The 19913-nt window shown below is 37.3% G+C and overlaps 4 protein-coding genes across 4 annotated transcripts; all 4 read right to left on the bottom strand.

The window, feature by feature from the left end:
• Window positions 1-2661, bottom strand: LOC137720117 (heavy metal-associated isoprenylated plant protein 9-like). The gene is made up of 5 exons (XM_068459128.1): window positions 2428-2661; window positions 2024-2201; window positions 1643-1815; window positions 1445-1535; window positions 1-716 (listed from the first exon to the last, which is right to left on the bottom strand). The coding sequence occupies exons 1-5, from the start codon at window positions 2446-2448 to the stop codon at window positions 214-216; spliced, it is 966 nt and encodes a 321-aa protein (XP_068315229.1). The 5' UTR covers window positions 2449-2661; the 3' UTR covers window positions 1-213.
• A 3177-nt stretch (window positions 2662-5838) lies between these two features.
• Window positions 5839-8338, bottom strand: LOC137719988 (IAA-amino acid hydrolase ILR1-like 5). The gene is made up of 5 exons (XM_068458976.1): window positions 7910-8338; window positions 7664-7789; window positions 6880-7194; window positions 6513-6641; window positions 5839-6330 (listed from the first exon to the last, which is right to left on the bottom strand). The coding sequence occupies exons 1-5, from the start codon at window positions 8258-8260 to the stop codon at window positions 5944-5946; spliced, it is 1308 nt and encodes a 435-aa protein (XP_068315077.1). The 5' UTR covers window positions 8261-8338; the 3' UTR covers window positions 5839-5943.
• Window positions 8339-8775: 437 nt separating this feature from the next.
• LOC137719987 (NAC domain-containing protein 91-like) lies at window positions 8776-12247 on the bottom strand. The gene is made up of 6 exons (XM_068458975.1): window positions 11833-12247; window positions 11008-11285; window positions 9929-10456; window positions 9675-9765; window positions 9307-9569; window positions 8776-9222 (listed from the first exon to the last, which is right to left on the bottom strand). The coding sequence occupies exons 1-6, from the start codon at window positions 12011-12013 to the stop codon at window positions 8923-8925; spliced, it is 1641 nt and encodes a 546-aa protein (XP_068315076.1). The 5' UTR covers window positions 12014-12247; the 3' UTR covers window positions 8776-8922.
• A 2785-nt stretch (window positions 12248-15032) lies between these two features.
• Window positions 15033-18841, bottom strand: LOC137720867 (uncharacterized calcium-binding protein At1g02270-like). Its single transcript, XM_068459979.1, has 10 exons — window positions 18003-18841; window positions 17706-17810; window positions 17501-17606; window positions 17063-17283; window positions 16894-16970; window positions 16689-16797; window positions 16485-16610; window positions 16285-16395; window positions 16073-16180; window positions 15033-15812 (listed from the first exon to the last, which is right to left on the bottom strand). The coding sequence occupies exons 1-10, from the start codon at window positions 18150-18152 to the stop codon at window positions 15576-15578; spliced, it is 1350 nt and encodes a 449-aa protein (XP_068316080.1). The 5' UTR covers window positions 18153-18841; the 3' UTR covers window positions 15033-15575.
• Between the last annotated feature and the right edge of the window lie 1072 nt (window positions 18842-19913).

The following is a 19913-nucleotide window of genomic DNA, read 5'->3' as shown; positions in this document are numbered from 1 at the left end:
TGATTAACTAAATATCTTATTATCAATTTGTAGGAAACATATATTATATTTATTCCACTTGATACCATATCCACCAAATTAACTCAAAACTTGTCTAAAATTCTGGTCACGAGCGGTGGCACTTTTATATATTACATAATTAAGTAACATAATAACATTTTAATACACTGTTATTATGGAATATTGAAGGATTATTGATCGTGATCAAGTTGTTCATGAAATGCAACATGCATTGGGATTCTCATCACTGAACAGCTGAGGAGGTGGGATTCTCTCAATCACGTAAAGAGGTTGATAATAGTACTGCATCATTCTTTTCATCTGTTCCTCATCCATGCCACTATTTACGTAACTGCCACTCATCATCTCTTCCACCTTCTTCCCCTCTTCTTTGTTCTCCTCGCCACCTTTCTCCTCCTCCTTATTATTACTTTCTCCGCCGTCAGCTCCGCCCTCTTCTTTCTTTCCCTCCCCTTCTGCCGGTTTATCCTCTTCTTTTTTCCCTGCATTTTCTTCTTTCTTCTCCTCTTCGGGTTTTGCTTCTTCTGCAGCTGGCTTCTCATCTTCTTTCTTCTCGGGTTCGGGCTCGGGTTGTGGGACTATTCGGGCTTGCTTCTTGGTTCGTCTATACACATACTCTACTAGCTTGTCCCCGTCTATGGTCCCTGTCACCATCACCTTCCCGCTACTATGTTCAGTCACAGCACTTTGCACTCCTGCAGTAATTAATTTATCAATTAGTTTAACAGACAAGACACCGTGCAAAGAGAATTTCTTTTATCTCAAGCAATCATATATATATTGAAAGCCATCGACCAAAAACTATATATATGTTGAAAGCTAGTGGATTTTACATACAAAATGAGCTGGATAGATTGCCCCAATTATTGGAAGCATAGAAAAGGAGCTTTGTGCAATTTTTTGTTTAAGTCGCATCTAGCCTATTGGACCACGTCAGATAGGACCCAAATTTTTGTAGTTTTAGGTCAGAATGAACCCTTACGTGGAGAAATTTTTAATTATGACGGAAACACAAGTGGTACACCACGTGTTTTAATAGGAATGGTGGAAAATTTTATTTTTTAAATTATTAACTTTTTAGCACACATATCCCATCATTTGTATAATGACACGTGATGTATCATCCCGTATACCGATCACATTGAAAAGTCTCTCCCTTATTTGAAGTAATATTTTGGCACTTCCCATTTTTATTTGCCATTTCAGAAAATGGCACCATGTGCTATGACATTATAAACTACACTCTACGCCATAGTAATTTTTTGAGTAATTTTTCAGTGTGATTAACACTGTCACATGAAGGTGCGATAGTCGTACCCCGAATTTAACCCACATTAGTTGTAATTCATACAAAGGGTACCGTTTATAATTCAGTTTAACTCAAATATAAAGAGAAAAAAAAAAAAAAAGAGAGGATATATACCTCTGAGTTTGAGTATCTTTTTCTTGAGTTGCTCTGCACAGGCCTCACAGTGCATGTTAACTTCGAGTTCTACAGTTACAAGTCCACTAACCTGAAGCAATAAGAAACCACCCTTATGAGTTCACTGTTTTAACAAATGTAGTTTAGTTTTTTTCAATGTGATTTGACTAATTTTGATTAATAAGGTTTCGGTTGGACCTGTGAGGCAACAACTTCTGGAATAGGTTCACCCTCAGCAGCTGGTAATGGGGACAAGACTTTTGCTTTTCTCTTGGTTTTCTTCATGATTTTATTGCACACTGCCTGAGGCTCCACTATTCCCTTTATGGTCACTTCATTTTTAGCCATATCTATCACAACCCCCTCCACTCCTGCATTTTAAAAAACAAATTGTAATAACCATGCATACCAACTATAAACATAGAGTAAAAATAAAAAATTTGCAACGGGGTGAGACTGTGTAATAGGCTTAAGTTACCGCCAGGGTCCTATCTTTGTCGTAAAGAAGTTCCTCTAGTAAGTGAGAGAGAGAGAGAGAGAGAGAGAGAGAGAGAGAGGTGGAAGAATGAGAGGAAGTACCTCTAATTTTCATGATGGACCTCTCAATCTTCTTTGCGCATCCCACACAATGCAAGTCTACAAACAACACGAAGGGAGAAGGAGGCTTTGGCTCTTCCTTTTTCTCCTCTTCTTCTTTCTTTTCCTCTACTTTCTCCTCGGCCTTCTCCTCTGGCTTAGGCTCTGCCTTAGCTTGTTCCTATCCAATGACAAAGAGTTGATAAGCATTACATTTCACAGTTTTACGTGTGTGTAAAAATATTTGTTTTGTGTTTTTGTTAACTTATTAATTTCAACTTATATCAAATTGTTATTTGCAGAAACGAGAAATGACATCTTTCGTAAAGAAGCCAAACAGTGTAGTTACAACAAACTCATGCAGATCCATACAAGCCAATTAGAAAACATTAATGCAATCCACTAACCTGCTTAGCCTCTTCACCCATTTGTTATCTTACTGAATTATGAGTATGAACTTTGAGTTCCCCGAAATTGGACAGAAAAATGTAAGAGCAGAAGATAGAGAGAAAGAAGGGGAGAAGGCTAGAAGAGAAGAGGGTGTTAATTTATATGCAGGTGAGAGGAGTGAGCTGATGGGAGAGTATGATGGATGGACGGTTGCAGTTGGGATATTAGAATATAAAGTGAGTGTGTTACTCTACAGCACATGCAAAGCCACTAAATTATACAAAAGGGAGCTCTTAATATAATGTTTCTTTTTGAACTCTTGTTCCAATCTCCATGGCAGAGAAGGTAGAAAAAGAGAGAGGAGATACCAGTGGAGCAGATTTGGCAGATTTATAGAGCAGCAGGGAGAGGTGAATAGATAGAGAGGAGATGGAAAGAAAAAGAATGAGAGGAAAAGATAACCACTTGAAGAAAAAAAAGGATAATAATTCCATGACCCACCGGCTGGTGGATTTTTCATGACAAAGGTGGTGAAGTGTACATGTGTAACCGTTTTAGTCTCATTTGGACAACCTGGATACCTTGGTCCTTAAACAACTTATTCAAAGAGTTGAGTAAATTTCACACAAGGAGAATTTTTTATTACAAACTAATTACGCAGTACTATTTTTAAAAAAATTAACACATGACATAACAGTTATAGGTAATCTGGTATAGCATGATAAATCATTCATTATCACCGTTTGATTGTCTATTTATGTGCCGCTTCACTGATAATCTAAAGTAAGTTGTGGTTTTTATAAGAATATGCAAGGTCACTTAAATTTTCAATGAGAGACATTGCTCCACACCTACACATGTACCTCACATATGACGACACTTAAACATGCTTGGACATAAAAATCGCTTAACTTTCTGATTAGAGACAAGCCTCCAGACCTAACATAAGACTCGATGATCATGCCTTACTTGGGACGATCAAATTAAACAAGTAAGTGTTTGTACACTATTCTGGGTATCAGCTGTTCTGCATGTTTCATTACTGTTGTTAGACCATACATGATGACCAACTTTCTTGGTGGTCCTAATTAATTTAGCCATTAACTGTAGGAAGAAATAAGAATAAATTAAGCTACGTGCAGATAGAGGAAACGATGATTTAAACTAATCGAAGTGTTTTAAACTCTTAAACAAACCTCCTAATTAAGCAAAGAGAGTTCCAATTTTTATGAATCATACATAACTGAGTTGGGATGTATGAAGCGTGGGGATGCGAAATTTTGCATTCCAAGTTTTCGTGTTATTTCCAAATAAAATATATATATACACACACGAGCCAGCTATAGTAAAGTTGATCTCACATGGGTTGCTTCCTCCATATCACAAAGCTTAGTCCTCTCTTTAATCTTTGTCAATTTTTCTTTCTTTTGATCGATGTTTCTTCAGGTTATTGAAAACGCTTCTTTCTCTCTTTCTCTTTGCTGAATATTCAAAAAGTTCTCACTTCCATGCACCAAGAGAGTGACGGGCATGGTTATTTCACGACAAACTTTTGAGTGTGACACTCTATTGTTATATGAAATACAGATTGTTGACGCATATGAGTGAACATGTAATATTTGGAAGCCTGAAAATAACATTACTCCTATTTCACCTAACAACTTATCAAATGACGGTGATAAATAAGAGGGTTGATATGTCATGGACTTGAAGTATAATATTGATGAATAATATACAATTACATGAGTAAATTTTTAATATCAGATGACAAGATCACAACGCTCTTAAACATTACACCTATTTCACCATACAACTTTACCAAACTGCAACTAAATGGATATAATTATAGCCTTACGGTAGATTAAGTGTATATATATATATGAGTTTGGTGCATATAATTTATCCATTTTGGTTCATATATCTACTTCTATCAAATCAAATGCCAACCAAGCTTTTGAAATTAAGGAAAGCTGAAAACTGCTGATTCTCCATTCCCTTGTTAGGTTTGTTTTCCCAAAGTTAAATACAGAAACTTTGAAGAAAAAGAAGATATCAATCTTTTCTTTCGCACCAACATTCAGAAAGAGGAGACCCAACTTACCATGCATGCATGGTGGTCACACGTGGGAATGAGTCAGCAACAGCAACAGCATCAGTAACAGCAACAGAAGTCCCTTCCCAGCGGAAAAGTTTGGTGACTGATTTCACAACTATTAAAAATAAGGAAATTTTAATGAAAAGTTTCCGGTACTATTTACTTTAACAAAAAATTACATTTTTACACTAAAAAGTTAATTCTGGTATTCACTTTACCTTTTATTTTGTCATTATCGTTAAAACTCAAAATTTTCAAGTTATTTTTATTAGTTTTCCTTAAAAAAAATCAAAGATACACAAATTTCACCAACCAACAACATAATCTTTCCAGTCTACGGCCTCATGCAGCTCCTTAATTAAAGTTTAATCAGCCAAAAAGAAGGCAGTCCAAATACAATTTAGGTTGACCTCTTTGATTTTCTTTTATCCATTATCAATAAAAAGTTGGAAATATTAGGTTGCGTAGGGGAGAATGATTTGTCCTCTAAAAAAGTCTATGCATCAATTAGGGAAGACATTCTGTTTAATCAAGGCACAAAAGTGCGGTCCAATGCATGAATGATGGGCGGTTCGAAGAATCTAGACGATTGCTTGGCTTGCTTAGTAAAGTAATCGCAATCAACCACCCAATTATGTTTTTTTTTTTTTTTTTTAATGTCAAAACCACCCAATTATTTTTGGATTGAGTTGTTTCTAGTACAAAATTCACCTGATCTAATGATCCCATAAACATATAAATATTAGCACATTATCATTATTTTTAGTTGTATATTTAATAGAGATTTTGAAAGAGTTTTAAAATTCGATATTTAATTAGAATTTTAAAGAAAATAAAAATTTAGGAGAATTTATTTAGAATTTTAAATGTCTATAAAAGTGCAGGAGTAATAAATCAGAATTTGATTTTAAATCATTTTAAAAGATATGAATGTTATTAGATTTGGAGAGATTTCATAATGTATTTTAAACTTTAAAACATCCAATATACAATTATGAATTGCCCCAATGAATAAGGCCTCCTGTCCAACCCAGTACATCTTGGGTCAAACCCTCCCCCTTTCCTAGTGTAGATTAGTGTACAAATGCAGTGTCTTCCTTCTACAACCACCAACAAAAGACCTAAAAGCCAGCAAACTTGATTAAACCAAATACCATCTTTAAAATAAATCAAACTTATAATCATGGATCCATGGCAACTGTTTATGGGGATACTTTGGGAGTTTATATGGACTAAGGAATGGTTTATTAATCCATCTATATGGGCTCAAAGATTGGGAAGGAGATTCAAACCCGGGACTTCGAATGTAAGGTGAAATTCTTAACTAAGCAAGTTACAAACTATTTGCAAATTCACATTTCACAAAAGTTATTTCTTTTATGTTATTTATAAATTTCTCCATGACAGTATGCAAGCATCAAGGCTTCTCCAATCGCACTTAAATTTCAGCGTGTACAGAATGTTGGTGCTCGTCCAAATAACTCTCCGCCAAGGCAGCGTGTAATGCTGCCCCAATCGGAAGCACATCCTCATCAAGAAAGAAGTAAGGCGAGTGCGGCGAGTGAACTGAACCCACTTCCTCATTTCCAATTCCAATGCTAAGCATGATTCCAGGAATAAACTGCTGATAGAAGGCAAAGTCTTCACCTGCCATCACTTTCTCGCACAACTTCACATTCTCGGGACCAAGCAAAAGTTTTCCAACCCTCTGTGCCTGCATATGCAAGCTTTCATCGTTGACAACAGCAGGCAATGGTGGGTATTCTTCATCTTTCGTGTCAACATATGCGTTACATCTATGCACGGCTGCCTGTCCTTCAATAACCTGCAAGAAATCCCAATTTATGAACCGAATGCTTCACTCGTTTATTTCTTTGTTCTTTCAAAACAAGCTAGTTGATAGTCTACCTATTTACTGATGAGTGATGAAAGAAACATCCAGCATTATTTCTACTTAAGTCTAACTGTCCGATGGAACGAGGTTAAAGAACAATGTATGTTGTTTACCTCTTTCAATCGCCTCCTGAGTAAGTACAAGCCTTCAGTTGTAAGACTCCTCAAAGTGCCCCCAAATACAACATACGATGGAATTACATTCGATGCAGTCCCACCTCTAACATAAGTAACAGATAGGACCTTCAGTGCAGAAAACTAGCTGTTAGCAATACGCTGCAGTGGAACCTTTTATGTTATTTTTCCTTCTATATGCGTAGTTCTTTCATACCCAAAACACGTTTAAAGTTTACCAAAATGATAAAACAATGAGGGATCAGTTTGACAAACAATGGAAATTGCGATGAAACTAAAGCTACGATATCACCAGAAAAAAAATAATAATAAAAAAAAAATCTCTTCTTCTTTTAAAGGCACGTACTTGGCTATGGAGGGGATCAGTTTCTCTTGAGATGAGCTGTTGCAACGCCAAAATTGCAAATGAGGCAGCAAGTATTGGATCAGCAGTATTGTGGGGTTCTGCAGCATGCCCGCCTATCCCGACTATTTTGGCTTCAAACATGGAAACAGCAGCTAAGAGCGGTCCTGCAATCGATGCTACAGTTCCTGTGGGTATTGTATAATCAACGTGCATCCCAAATATCGCTTTAGCTTCACCAAGAGCACCTCCTTTTATCATTTTGGAGGCGCCAGCACCTCCCTCCTCACCAGGTTGAAAAAGAAGTCTCACAGTTCCCTTCAACACCACCATATGTAAGAAAGTTTTAGGCAAAATTTTCTCATTGTATCACAATTTGCAATTTTTCATTGCTGAGAATTATGGTCTCAACAGAAAGATTGAAACTTTGAACTCAGAATCTCAAATTCGCATTCACTTTGTTGCACGACATAAAAACTCACCGATTTACTTTTACAAGATATATATTCTACACTACCCTAATTAACAGGAAAGAGGATTCGAACTTATGTCCAACGGGACGAGAACACTACCCTAGCCAATCGGCATAACCCATGTTCAAAAAGTTATGCTCTCAACATAAAAATTGAAACTTTTAACTCAGAACCTCAAAATGCACATTCAATTTGCTGCAAAACATAAAACGTAACTGACCTCTTTTTATATTCTAAACAATGTACGGCAAGGGGATACTTGAGTCAAATGATTAAACTGAGCTAACCCGCATCTGCTAAGACGTAAAACTGACCTTAAGCTTATCTTTTCGTTGACTAAGCAACTTAGCAGCGCCAAGAAGCATGGTGGTGTGAGCATCATGTCCACAGCCGTGCATTTTCCCATCAACCTTACTCTTGTGCTCCCACTCCACAAGCTCCTACACATCACCACCACCACCACAAAATCAACCAAAAGCTAAACCTTAAAATTCACAATAAATTAAAGACAAGTTCCTCAGAGAATCAAAACAAAAAAAGGAGAAGTTCCCGGATATTACTTGCAACGGCAGGGCGTCCATGTCGGCTCGAAGAGCAACAACGGGGCCCGAACCGGACCCGATTTCTGCAACAATTCCGGTTTGGGCAATTGGGTAGTTGTAAGGGATGCCGAGCCGATCGAGTTCTCTGCGCAGAAGAGCGCTGGTGTTGTGCTCTTGGAATTTGAGTTCTGGGTTTTCATGGATTTGCCTTCTTATGGAGATTAACCAGTTTTTATCCTGCTGGGCTGCGCTCAGAAGCTCTTTTGCGTAGTGGGTTTGATCAGGAGCGCCATGGGGTGTACCAAGAGAAAGAGAAGTGAGTAAGAGTAGTAAAACGAAGAGGAAATTGGCAATCGAACAAGAACGCATATCTGTTAGTTTACGGAATTGCGGAGATGCAAGTCAACAGTTGCAGAACCAGAAGGGGTTGACTATAAGGGAAGGATAGGCACAACCAGCAATTTATATATGGAAATTTTACTGTTTATTTGAACGAGAAATTATATTTTTATATTAAAAAATTAATTTTGGTACTATTTTATTTATTTTTTATTTTATCATTTTCGTTAAAACTAAAAGTTTTCAAATTATTTTCATTAATTAAAAGATATCAACTTGTAAAGTTTGGCGACTGTAGCAAAGCTGCAAAACAGTCTCACTGTGGCTGGCGGTATCCAAACAAATACAAACGGTCGTACGTGAAAGTTAAAAATGTACATGGTCACACGAGGAAGTTAAAATATACGACACCTCGTGATTGACGTGGAGTTTAAGGGTTTGACAGTGCATCGTATATGTGACATACCATCACAATCACATTTGTCACATTTCAAGGTAGGTTAGTTTTTTTCAGTGAATTACATATGTCGATTGCACGAAGGATATAAGTTCACAGAAAAAAGAACAATTTCTGATAAAATTGTTAGCTGCTGTACATAATCACACGAGGACTCTGAACCTATAAAATCTATCCTGTGCTTAGCCTCACAAAATTTAAACAAGCCCCTAAAAAGTGGGGTTTAGGCAGCATGCTAGGCCGCGAAGGGTCTTCCGACGGCTTCAAAACTAATGAAATCCCCATAAGCTAGCAAGATTATGAACCAGCATGCAACCACAACTACCCTAAAGAGAAGGGCAAAGGACCACATAGATCGACCGGCGGGAGAGGCCTTAAAGAACAGAGAAGGCACCCTTTTGCCGGTAACAATTCTGCCCTCCGTAGTCAAGTTTGGTCTTGTGGGCACGGTTCCTTTTTCTGGTCGATCAATGTCAGCACTAATAACATCAGTAGCAACAGCACCGATAGGTTTCTTTTTGTTATTGGTTATCTCCTGCAAACAGCGTTAAACTCATTACCAACCCCCGAACATATGTCATCAAATTTTGACGTTATTTGTGCTTCACAAACTTCTCACCTCCATGGCTATTGGTTTTATTTCTCTGTCTTCTGGTCTACTGCTGCATTGGAGTTGCAGAAATTTAGTCAAAATCAGTAATCTTCTATTCGCATCACCTTGTGTCACAAAGCTCTCTGCGCTAGTCGGATTTTGTGTTTGGCGAGGCCTAAGCCTGATTTCAGTTCCAGCATCGCGACTGATAATTGCATTCAAATGAGCAGCATCGCAATTGATCATTGCATTCAAATGATTGCTTGTTACCTCAGACCTTGAGGATTGGCCTGCAGCAAAAACCAAATGGAGAAGCATTCCGTTAATAACATTCATCTAGAACACCATCCACATATCTCTTACACTCATCCATGTTAATACTAAAAAAGACTTACCATAATTTTCTGGAATTGACATCAACGGTGATGGACCATTTCTGTCAATATTCCCCTCAGGCTGAACAGGATTTTGAAGCTCTGGCTCGAACTGTATGAAATGAGATCAGCGAAACTTTAATTTTCTAGAGACACATATTTAAAAGAACATGACACAGAATGCTGCAGATATGTACAACTGCAAGTTGGGAGGCAAGCCTTAAGAATACGATTTTTACTTGAAGTTAAAATGTAACATGAAATCTTCTACTCACCGGTAATTCCGCTGCTCTTCCATCGACATCAATCTGCTCCCCTGAACTGTTGAAAATTGAGCTCAAGAACTCAGATACATATGTGTCTTGGTCATCAGGGGGGCTAAAGTCATTCCTGCCATAGTAACCGAGCTCTGCGTGCATCTGCGAGTGCAATGGAGAAAAAAGTGGCTCTTGTGGGCGATCATAAAACATGTTTAATTCCCCCAGCGGCATATTCAGTTGATCTTCTGCATCATAACCACTACAGTTGTTGCTAGGGAACTCAATAGGTGGTAGAGGTGGTAGAGTGTCTGATCCCATCGCATTACAATTATCAGCAGAGGTGCATTCGACTTTGGTAAGAGGCCTTTCATCTTGCCTTTCAAGAGATGGTGATGTTGGAAGCGGTGCATGATCAGACTGTACGTCTTGAGGAGAAGATAGGGCAGCGGTGGAGGATGAAACAGTAGGATCCGCTTCATCGAAGTTTGAATCTTCGATAGTCTCATCTTGTTTTTTAAACAGGCGACAAAGGACAAAGGAACTCTGCATAATAACATGGACATAACATCTGATTAGTAATTGAAAGTTTAGTCATTTTATATTGCCAGTCAGTGATCTGAGCATATGTGTTTCGGAGACCTACGAAAATGCAATATACAAACGCACACGCAGACCAATTAAATAACTTGAATTGAAAAACATAACTTATTTCCATGCAAAGAGACTCTATTGAAGATTGAGATTTATCACTTTCTCAATAACACTCGGTAACTAGGTCATACATACGAAGAAAAAAAATCCCTTTCCTAATTACCAAGAAATGAACATCATTTTTTCTATCAGTTAAGATAAGACATCCAATCCATCCATTTTACTCAAACCGGTTATACGATATTTCACTAAAACTAAAACTCCACTAAGTAATAGAATTTGACTAAATTATACAAATCACACACTTAAACCGATTGCACAAACCACGAATTTTCAAGACTTTGGTGTCCAAATGTGCTCATAGAATCAATTAAATATCATAAACTAAGTAATCAGACAACTAGGAAGTAAGAAGCAAAATAAAAGTTGAAGAGAAAACCGACCTGGCCAGGATTTGTGCCATCAAGCTCCTTCTGTGTCGTACGATACTCGTGCATAACCCAATTCGTCCTCTTACCATTGGGAGCACGCCCGGTATGGAAGACCAATGTCTTTTTCATTCCAATCAAGATTTTGTCCGACTTGATTTGACGATCTTTTCCAGTGGCCTTCCAATACCCTTTAATTGTAGCCCTGTTCAACCTCTGCCCATTTGGGTACTTTCTGTCCTGTGGACAGAAGAAGAACCACTCCGGATCGGTTGTCTGTATCACTGATAAATCTGCAGCACAGCATAAACATAACATTGAGCAAAAATCTACAAAACTGAAAACCCCAAAAATATGTAATTGGTGAGAAAAACAAGTTGTTGCCACCAAAAGTTGATAATTTTCCCTAAGTTAACAACAATTCATCAAATTCCCTGCCTAATTACAACTCAATAAGACATTCATGGATTGTTTTTACGACAAGCCGATAATCATAAGAAAGTTTAAGCATTTTTTTACCACATTCTATCAAAAAACCCCAACAGAAAGAGTACATATTGTTAAAAAGTCACTGATAAATCTGCAGCATAAATAAGCTTAAACATTGAGCAGAAACAAAACCCAAAAATTGAAGACCCTCAAGTTAGATAACTGGTGAGAAAATCAAGAACTTGCTGCTACAAAAAGTTCATAACTTTCCCAAAGTTTCAATAATCCAACAAAATCCCAGCTTAATTACAACGAAATGGAAACTAAATAGTGAATTTAACAACTAAATAACACACTAATGGAAAGCTAAAAGATTATCAGAAAAATGTGAAAAGAAAGAAAATTTAATACCAGGCAAATCCCAGGGCTCCCATTTGCAAACATCAATCTCACGAATAACAGCCACTTGTCCATGATTGCCATTGATTTTCGACCTCAAATAATAATCGATCAACTCCTCGTCCGTCGGCCGAAATCTGAACCCCAGTGGCAGACTATCCATCGACAGCGTCTCCATATCCGCCACCAGCATTCACCGCAACTCTAGAGAGAGAAACAGAGAGACAGAGAGAGTGAACAAAAACCAAAAAATCTAGCTTTTTTCAGGAACCCAAAACTTTTTTCCAGAAACCCAAAAGAAAAACCGAGGAATCGGACAGATTATCGAATTCGGAATGGAGATTTTGGTGTTCTGTTATCAGATGTGGACCACCTTTCTCTCTCTAGATTTTTTTTCTTTCAGCAGAGACTAAAGAAGAAAGGTGAGAGACTAATGAGAGACAAGAGAGAGAGACACAGTTTATATATATTTACCGAGTCTACCAACCCGCGTTTAAATTCCACGTAATACCGCGTCCGAGAAAACTAACAGGGGTATTTAATGCCTCATAATTTCGAAAGTGCCATTGTTCGTATGTAATAAGTGGTGCCTGAACAGAGAGCGTTTAGGTAGGAGAAGTGATTTTGAGTGATGGTAGGGGTATTATGGATAATTTACAAAGCGTTGCGACGAAGGTATCGCGGGAGGATTGTGCATGGAAGCCCGGTCCCGCTACGAAATTGCTATGAACTTTACCCTAATTTTTCATATATTTATTTTTGTATTTAACAATTTAATTGTTCTTATGTATAACAAAACTAAATAATATTTAAAATAAATTAAGTTTGGTGGCCTGAGAAATGACAAAAGAGACTGATGGGGACTAGATGAACACGGCCCTTGTCGATGGATTTGTGATGCAGTGATGGTGAGATGATACTTTGTCGTTAAGGAAGTTAGTATACATGATTTCTTTTACAATGTGCGGAATTACATTTTGAGAATGTGACTTATTTTCCGGTGTAGTGCGTTTTCTGATATGGTATAGTATTTGATTATCGTTTGGACAACATTTATGGTTATTTACGTATGAATTTACTTAAACTGGTAACATAACACGCGAGACCATTATGTGCGAAATATTTTTCCTTATTTTCTAAGCGGTAATTTTTTACTAGTAAATAGATGTAACCAAGTATATTACGGTCTACTAGTACTTTTTTTACTTGTAAATGAGAAATTTTAAATTTAAATTGTGTGGATGACGAGTTTGAAATAATTTAGTATAAATATATCGTTGCATCAAAACAAGAAAAAATGAATGTACCACCCTCGAGTTCGGTTTTCCTATGGATATTTTATGTGCTAATAGTGTATTTGTGTAAAATTCAAGTTGTATTTATTTTTTATGTTGGATATTGGGAAAATATGAAGTTTAAGTTTAATGTATTAATTATATAGATAAAATAGAAGTGATAGAGACGCCATTGGCATTTATTTATGTCGAATATTATATGTTAACTCCATAAACAAACAAATTTCCAGGCAAAGAACTATCAAATTCCACGATATTTACAATGGACATCGTTTGGGAAGGTTGTTGGAAAAACCCTGAAGTTCGTGGTATATTCACATAGGTCATCTAGAGTTTTAGGAGTTTTCTTTAAAGGGACCAACTGGTAGTTTCGCTGTGGCATTCTACCTTTTGAGAGACCGAGAAGATTCCAAAAGGTATTTCAACATTTCCTCGACTACCATGATGTGATAATACTAAAAATTAAAGTTAGGACAGTACCGTGTAGAATACAGTAAAGAACTTTAGTTATGCTTGTATGTCAATATTGGTGCGGGAATATTGAACTTTAAACTTTTCATAAGATTAAAGTAATCTTATTATGTATATTCACCCAACTTTTGTTTGTTTTTCCTTTTTCAGTTAGGATTTCAATTTATTCCACAACTTTTGATTATATTTCATGTATATTATTATTATTTACTAATAATGTGAACACAAAGAAAAGTGAGTTGAAAAGGCTTATTAATGAATTAGCATGTGCACGAGTATTAAAGAAATCACTTGCGAATCTTTTCCATTGTGCTATGTGCAACAGGGTTCGTAAACAACAATGTTAGAGAGATTGTACTTTTGTATCATATTGGATTCCGTCATACAAGACAATTGTGTACCTATCATATGCGATGATTGTTACATACAATTAATATTTAGTGAGATGAATTTATACATTGACGTGTGCATATTCTTTGTCATATCAGATGATACACATGTATTACAAAGCATTTTGCGCATTGGTATTCAGTATTTACTATTTATAAATGCGCACACACACACACACATCATTTTGTCTATATGATCGGTTTTGTTGATATTTGGTTTTGGCTTAGTTCCTCTGCTTTTTTTTTTCTTCTTCATTTAATTTCTTTTATATTTCTTAAAAAAATGGTGGAGGAGGGATGGACGGAAAGTTTTCGATGTAATGATCCACCACCACGAGAGAGAGAGAGAGTAAGTATCTCGCACACGACTATTGTCGAAAAATTAGTCTGACCTAATCTTTCTCCATTGAACTTATATAAATATGTACACACATATATATACCCACGATAAAAAGCTAAAAAAAAGGTATTGAAATTAATATTTAAGTTCGATAGCTACGTATCATCTTTATCATTTGACCAAAAAGTAGGGAGATCTTCGAAGTAAACTTTGTGTTGTTTTATAGCTTGATACATCATACAAGAAAACAAAAGAGAAACTTGTTGAGATTAGGGTCGGCAGGAACTGTTAATTGTTTCCCTAATTAAAACTTTCGTTATATGCTTTGTTAATCACAAGTAATGGTTCCTGGAATCATAGTCCAAAACAACACGTTTTGAATTTGAGTTTAGAGGGAGTAGCATATTATTTTAGCCAACTCCACTAAGTCTATACTAAAAAAAGGTCACAAACAATAAAGTTGAACGATTAATCCACACTTATTTTATGATTGTCATGCAGACATGGGTTCAGCCAATTGGTTATGACATTTCGAACTTGAGTTTAGAGGGAGTAGCGTATTGCTTTAGCCAACTGGACTAAGCCTATACTAAAGGTCACTAACGATAAAGTCAAACAATTAATCTGCCTTTATTTTATGATTATCATGCAGACGTTAGTTCGGCTAATTAGTTATTACAGTGTATTCACCTCATTGCACTTGAGCTTGAATCCCTCTTCGTGTTAAAGTAGGTTAGAGTAACACTTCATCAGAACATTAGAAAAGTTAGCTACAAAAGGGCTTCTAATTTGGCCCATCTCACCATTGCTGCAAAATTACAAGTAGGGGATAGCTGCAAGCCTACATATATATGCACAGACAGCTATAGAACTCTATAGGATTTTTACACATGCACAGCAGCTATACATCTCTTTCTTCCTTCTTAGCTTCCTTCTTTTTTTCACCACATCAATGGGCACAATGGAAAGGCCCAAATGTGTAATCCGGACGCTAGTTCGGTTATTCGGTTGCAAACTTTTAGATCAAAGGCCAGTTTCCTGATGCTTGCCCGCTTGGATACGAAAGATTGAGCTTCGAACAGGCAGAGTTAAAAAGGAGGAATGCCGATCGAAGTTCTTTTCACTCTCTTTGCTGAAGAAAACTGGTTTACATCCATTCCGCACGGTCTGGCTGTAACCCTTGACCTTATTCCCGTTTACAAGTTTTTGGTTCGTTATGTAACAAAGTCTCAAACCAATGTTGTTCTGAGCTTGCGGTTGTCAGGGAACCATCTGAGAGCAAGGCATTCTTATTGGTGAGAAAACCACTGTGAGTCGTGCATGATCGGAAAGAGAGTAATCTTCGGGCCACGTTCCTTTCTCCACTTCAGGAGGGAAGAGCACCGCGTTTTTGACACTGAAACCAACTGTTTGTTCCTGAATACCCTTGGAATCACTGTCACAGTCGCTACCGCTTTCATCCTTCTGCTCTGACCCCGTAGGATACCAAATTCGCTGCTGCAATGCCATTAGTAGTAGCATAAACGTCATAAAACTGTCTAATGGTGCCAGAAAATAGATGAAAGTTTAAACGGCGAAGTTTTCTAAACCAAATAGCAGGGGTAAAAATCCACAAGCGCGAACAACCTACGCCCACTGACACCAGAAGGCAAAAGCATTTTCCTACATAAAAGCTTAAACTCCCTGTACTACTAATCAATCTCCGTGGTGTATATTAGACTAATAACAATGAGAAATAGTTGGTGAAAATAACTTACCTGAAATTCTATATAATCAAGAAGGCCGTTCCCATCTATGTCTGCTTGAACCCACAAATCCTTTGTCTCTTCGAGGCTAAGTCCATGGCAATGACCCGTCATGTTAAGCTGTATAACATAGCAATTAACCAATTGGAAAAGGTATTAACAGGCAAAGATTCAGAACAAGATAAAAGATAAGGAGAAAATCTTAGTTTTAACTGACATCGAACCTGTCGAAGTGCTTCACAGAAACCTGAAGAGGTTATGTAATCACCAGGATTATCAGCCTTTAGAAAGGCAAAGGCATCGGCCTCTGTCAGCGAAGCTCTTCGTAGTTGGTACTGAATTGTGAAAATTTATCCCATTAGAAACAGAACGGACAGCAATGTGACTGAAAAAAGTATACAAGCAATGAACATGTATTGCTGACCTTGAACATGCCAAATACTGCTTCGCTCCAACTAGTTTTTAGTAGCTTACGGTATCTATTAGGATTGAGAAGCCATATAAAATCAACACCGCATATGTTTCCCAGATGGTTTCTGTGGCTAACCCACTGCATACAAAAATATGAAATACATGAGTTACAGGCATACAGAAACGAAATTGTAGGTGTAAAGTTGAAGATACTGACCTTATGTGCATCTGCATCGGCGTAATGATGAGCAGTATCATAAGAAGATACAAACCCCTGGGACCGAAGAAACTTGTAAACATGTCCACTTTTGCTTCCATTCCAGTCACTGAAGAAAGAACAGATTGAAACAAAATATTACAAATGGCTGCAATTTGAAAACTAGGGAAAAAAAAAAATCCAAAATGTAGGGCATTAGAAATACCCGCAGAGTATAATCGGCATGGGATTAAGCTTGTTATCTTTCTGATAAGATTCTACATGTTGAAGGATTTTGTAGACCTACAATGAGAAATCGACAAAATGTTATCACTAAGAAAATGTTATCGGTGTGTAGATACAAAGGAAGAGTATGAAATCGAGAATGATGCTACCTGATGCAGTCGAACTAAACACAAACTCGAGTCATGAGGAAATAACAAGTGGGTGTTCACAATGAGAATTTCCTGCCGAATATCATTGTTTCGAAACTGCGAAATTGGGGTGGCTAATTCCACATGTAACAACTGAGCAACACGATCACCACAATCATTGAAGTGCAACTCTACATAGTTTACAACTCTAAAGTAGTCTTTATGCACTGCGGTCAACAAACCTGAAACACCAGCAGAAAGAGAAACACCTCATGACGACAATGTTTAATGTGTCTATAAAAACAGTATAAGCAGTTTCCATCATATACCCCAACAAAACAGATTCTTCGTTCCATTCAAAATCGCAAAATTAACTTATTTCGTTAGTCTTTCCCCATCTCCCCATTTCTTTTTTATTCGTTTTCTCGAATCTAGGATTAAAGGAATTGATGATGGTACCATCGCCACGGTTGTTGGTTCGTCCTAGTTTGAGATTGATATAACCAGCATCCCCAAGTCTCTTCTCGTAAATGTTAACAAGCTCTTCGTTGCCGACCCAGAACTCCTGTGCCAACCAGAGAGAGGTATAAACACCACAAAAAAATTGTGTAGCAACTCCAACTCCCATCCCTAATGCTTTCAAAAGGTTGTAAGAAATGCAAACCTGAAGACAAATGATGGAGGATCTCTCAGCCAACAAACAATCCAATATCCTTTGATTCCTGGCCAGCCAATAGGCTCTGTAATTGCTTTCCCGACAATCGGGGTCCTGAACATCACAAGGGAGAAGCTTAAGATTAACAAACTCCATTACCAAATGGTAGAAAAATAGGATCAAACTTCCAAGGTTTACCATAAAATTCAAAAACTAAGATTTCCCATGAGAAAGAATCGGCTACAAAATCAAAAGGCATAAGCTTTTGACCAAATAAATGAAAAATGAAGAGAGAGAGATGCTAACGTCATGGTTGAGGCGCTTGTAAATTGGAGCGAGGATGTTGAAAGTGGTGCAGGTAATGCAGGGCTCTTGGTGGTGGCCGTCTCGTTTGGAAGACGCAATTGCGTAGCTTCCAATTCTCGAAATCCTTCCCTTCGTCTTCGTCATCGTCATCGTCTTATTATTCTCTCAACCTTCCCACCAATAAATAAACATGTACAAATCTCGCCGCAGCAGACAGAGGAGGCAGAGCAACCCACAATATCAAAAAATGCAAAACAACTGCCCGCTGCCTTTTGCCGGAAACAAGGGCCCAAAACAATGGGCACAACAAAAAAACAAAACTGCTTTTTCTTGACGTCGATTGGATTGAAAGAAAATGACCGGGCTCTCGAAAAGATGCGCTAGCGTTCGGGACAAGGAAGACGAGTAGGAGGGAGAAATTAACGGATTTACAGGTAGTTGGGGAGTGATCCTCGGACTCAAAGACCACCACCACAGCCACCTCGGATTACCACAACCACCTCGGATTACTTGTCGTGGGTTGTGCTTAAGGGACAACCTCATATATGTTGTCTTTGTGAAAGCGTCAGTTATGTAGTACAAACAATGTGCGTGTATTTTGTGAAGTGTCTCTGAGAATATATTTAGAGTTGGAGGAGGAGGAGGAGGAGGACGGCCATGGATGGGGGGCTAAAAAAGCATGTATCTTTTGGGGATTCGATTTCCACCCTCCAAAAATAAATACCTTTGCGCGCATTATTCGCGTTTTGCAATTTGATCCCCGAAGGATCCCAGAAGGTTCTTTCTTTTTGCTTGTAACCAACGCGACCTCTTCCCTCCTGCCTCTTTTGCTTGCCCTCTTCCTCAAGTTCCAATTATCTTCTTGGAGAAATGTTAAAGGAGATTTTTTTTTAAAGTGATTTTTTTTTTTTTTTTTTGACATTATGTCACTTTATAGTTTAACTTTGATTCTTACGCTAACATTATAAAATAATATATTAAAAACATAAAGTTATAGAGACGTCATGGAAAGTTCCACGTAATTTCCTTAGCCCTTCTCTTTATTTTTTTCGAAAAATGTGACATTAGAAAATTTAATATTAATTATTTTCGTTTTTGGGTCTATGAAAGTTCTGGGAAATTATAAAATAGTTTATAAAATGATATGCATTCGGGTGTATCAATTAAAGATTTTTTAAAGAGTACGAGTCCAAGTGTATTATCAATATTTTTTATAAAATGAATGATTTGATGGATTTAGGAAAATTTCATACTCTACATTAGCATTTGATAAATTCAACTTCTCTTGTTAAATTTGAGTGAATTCACTCAAAATTTCAATTAAATACACCCCTAACTTTCTAAGAAATACTTGGAATCGCTTCTTTAGGACGTCCTTGATTATTACATTTTAGTACTTTCCGAAAACAATAGCCCTTATGATTAAGGGAATAAAAATAAAAGGTGAGACCGTAGTTCATCTTCGAGGAATATATGTGGGGGTAATTACAAGCAGGCAAGGTTGACAAAAGGAGAAGAGATCCCCTCCCTCTCCCACCAAAGCCCACCATCAATTAATCCGTATCTTTGAAATTTGATCTAACGGCTACAAACAGGAAATTTCTTTAAAAGTTATAATAATTTTAACCGTTGAATCAAATTTTAAAGATCCAGATTAATTGATTGGTGGGCTTTGGTGGGAAAGATCCAGAGGGGATCTCTTCCCTGACAAAGGGGCTCCACAGAATGCTAATCTTTCTAGTTTCCCATCGGCCGAAAGTTGGATAGTTGGATGACTATCATGATTGAGATTTGTTCTGGTTGCCTACTAGGAATTAGATAGTGCTTTGTTGCCTTTAAGCACGTATTAATCAAGGTTTGGAGCATAGTTGGAAGGGAATAATCATCCTTTTCGGAACAAGTTTCTGATGT

The sequence above is a fragment of the Pyrus communis genome, chromosome 16, assembly GCF_963583255.1.
Source record: "Pyrus communis chromosome 16, drPyrComm1.1, whole genome shotgun sequence".
Taxonomy (NCBI): Eukaryota; Viridiplantae; Streptophyta; class Magnoliopsida; order Rosales; family Rosaceae; genus Pyrus; species Pyrus communis.
Note: the sequence above shows the minus strand (reverse complement) of the source record. Positions and strands in the feature narration are given on the sequence as shown.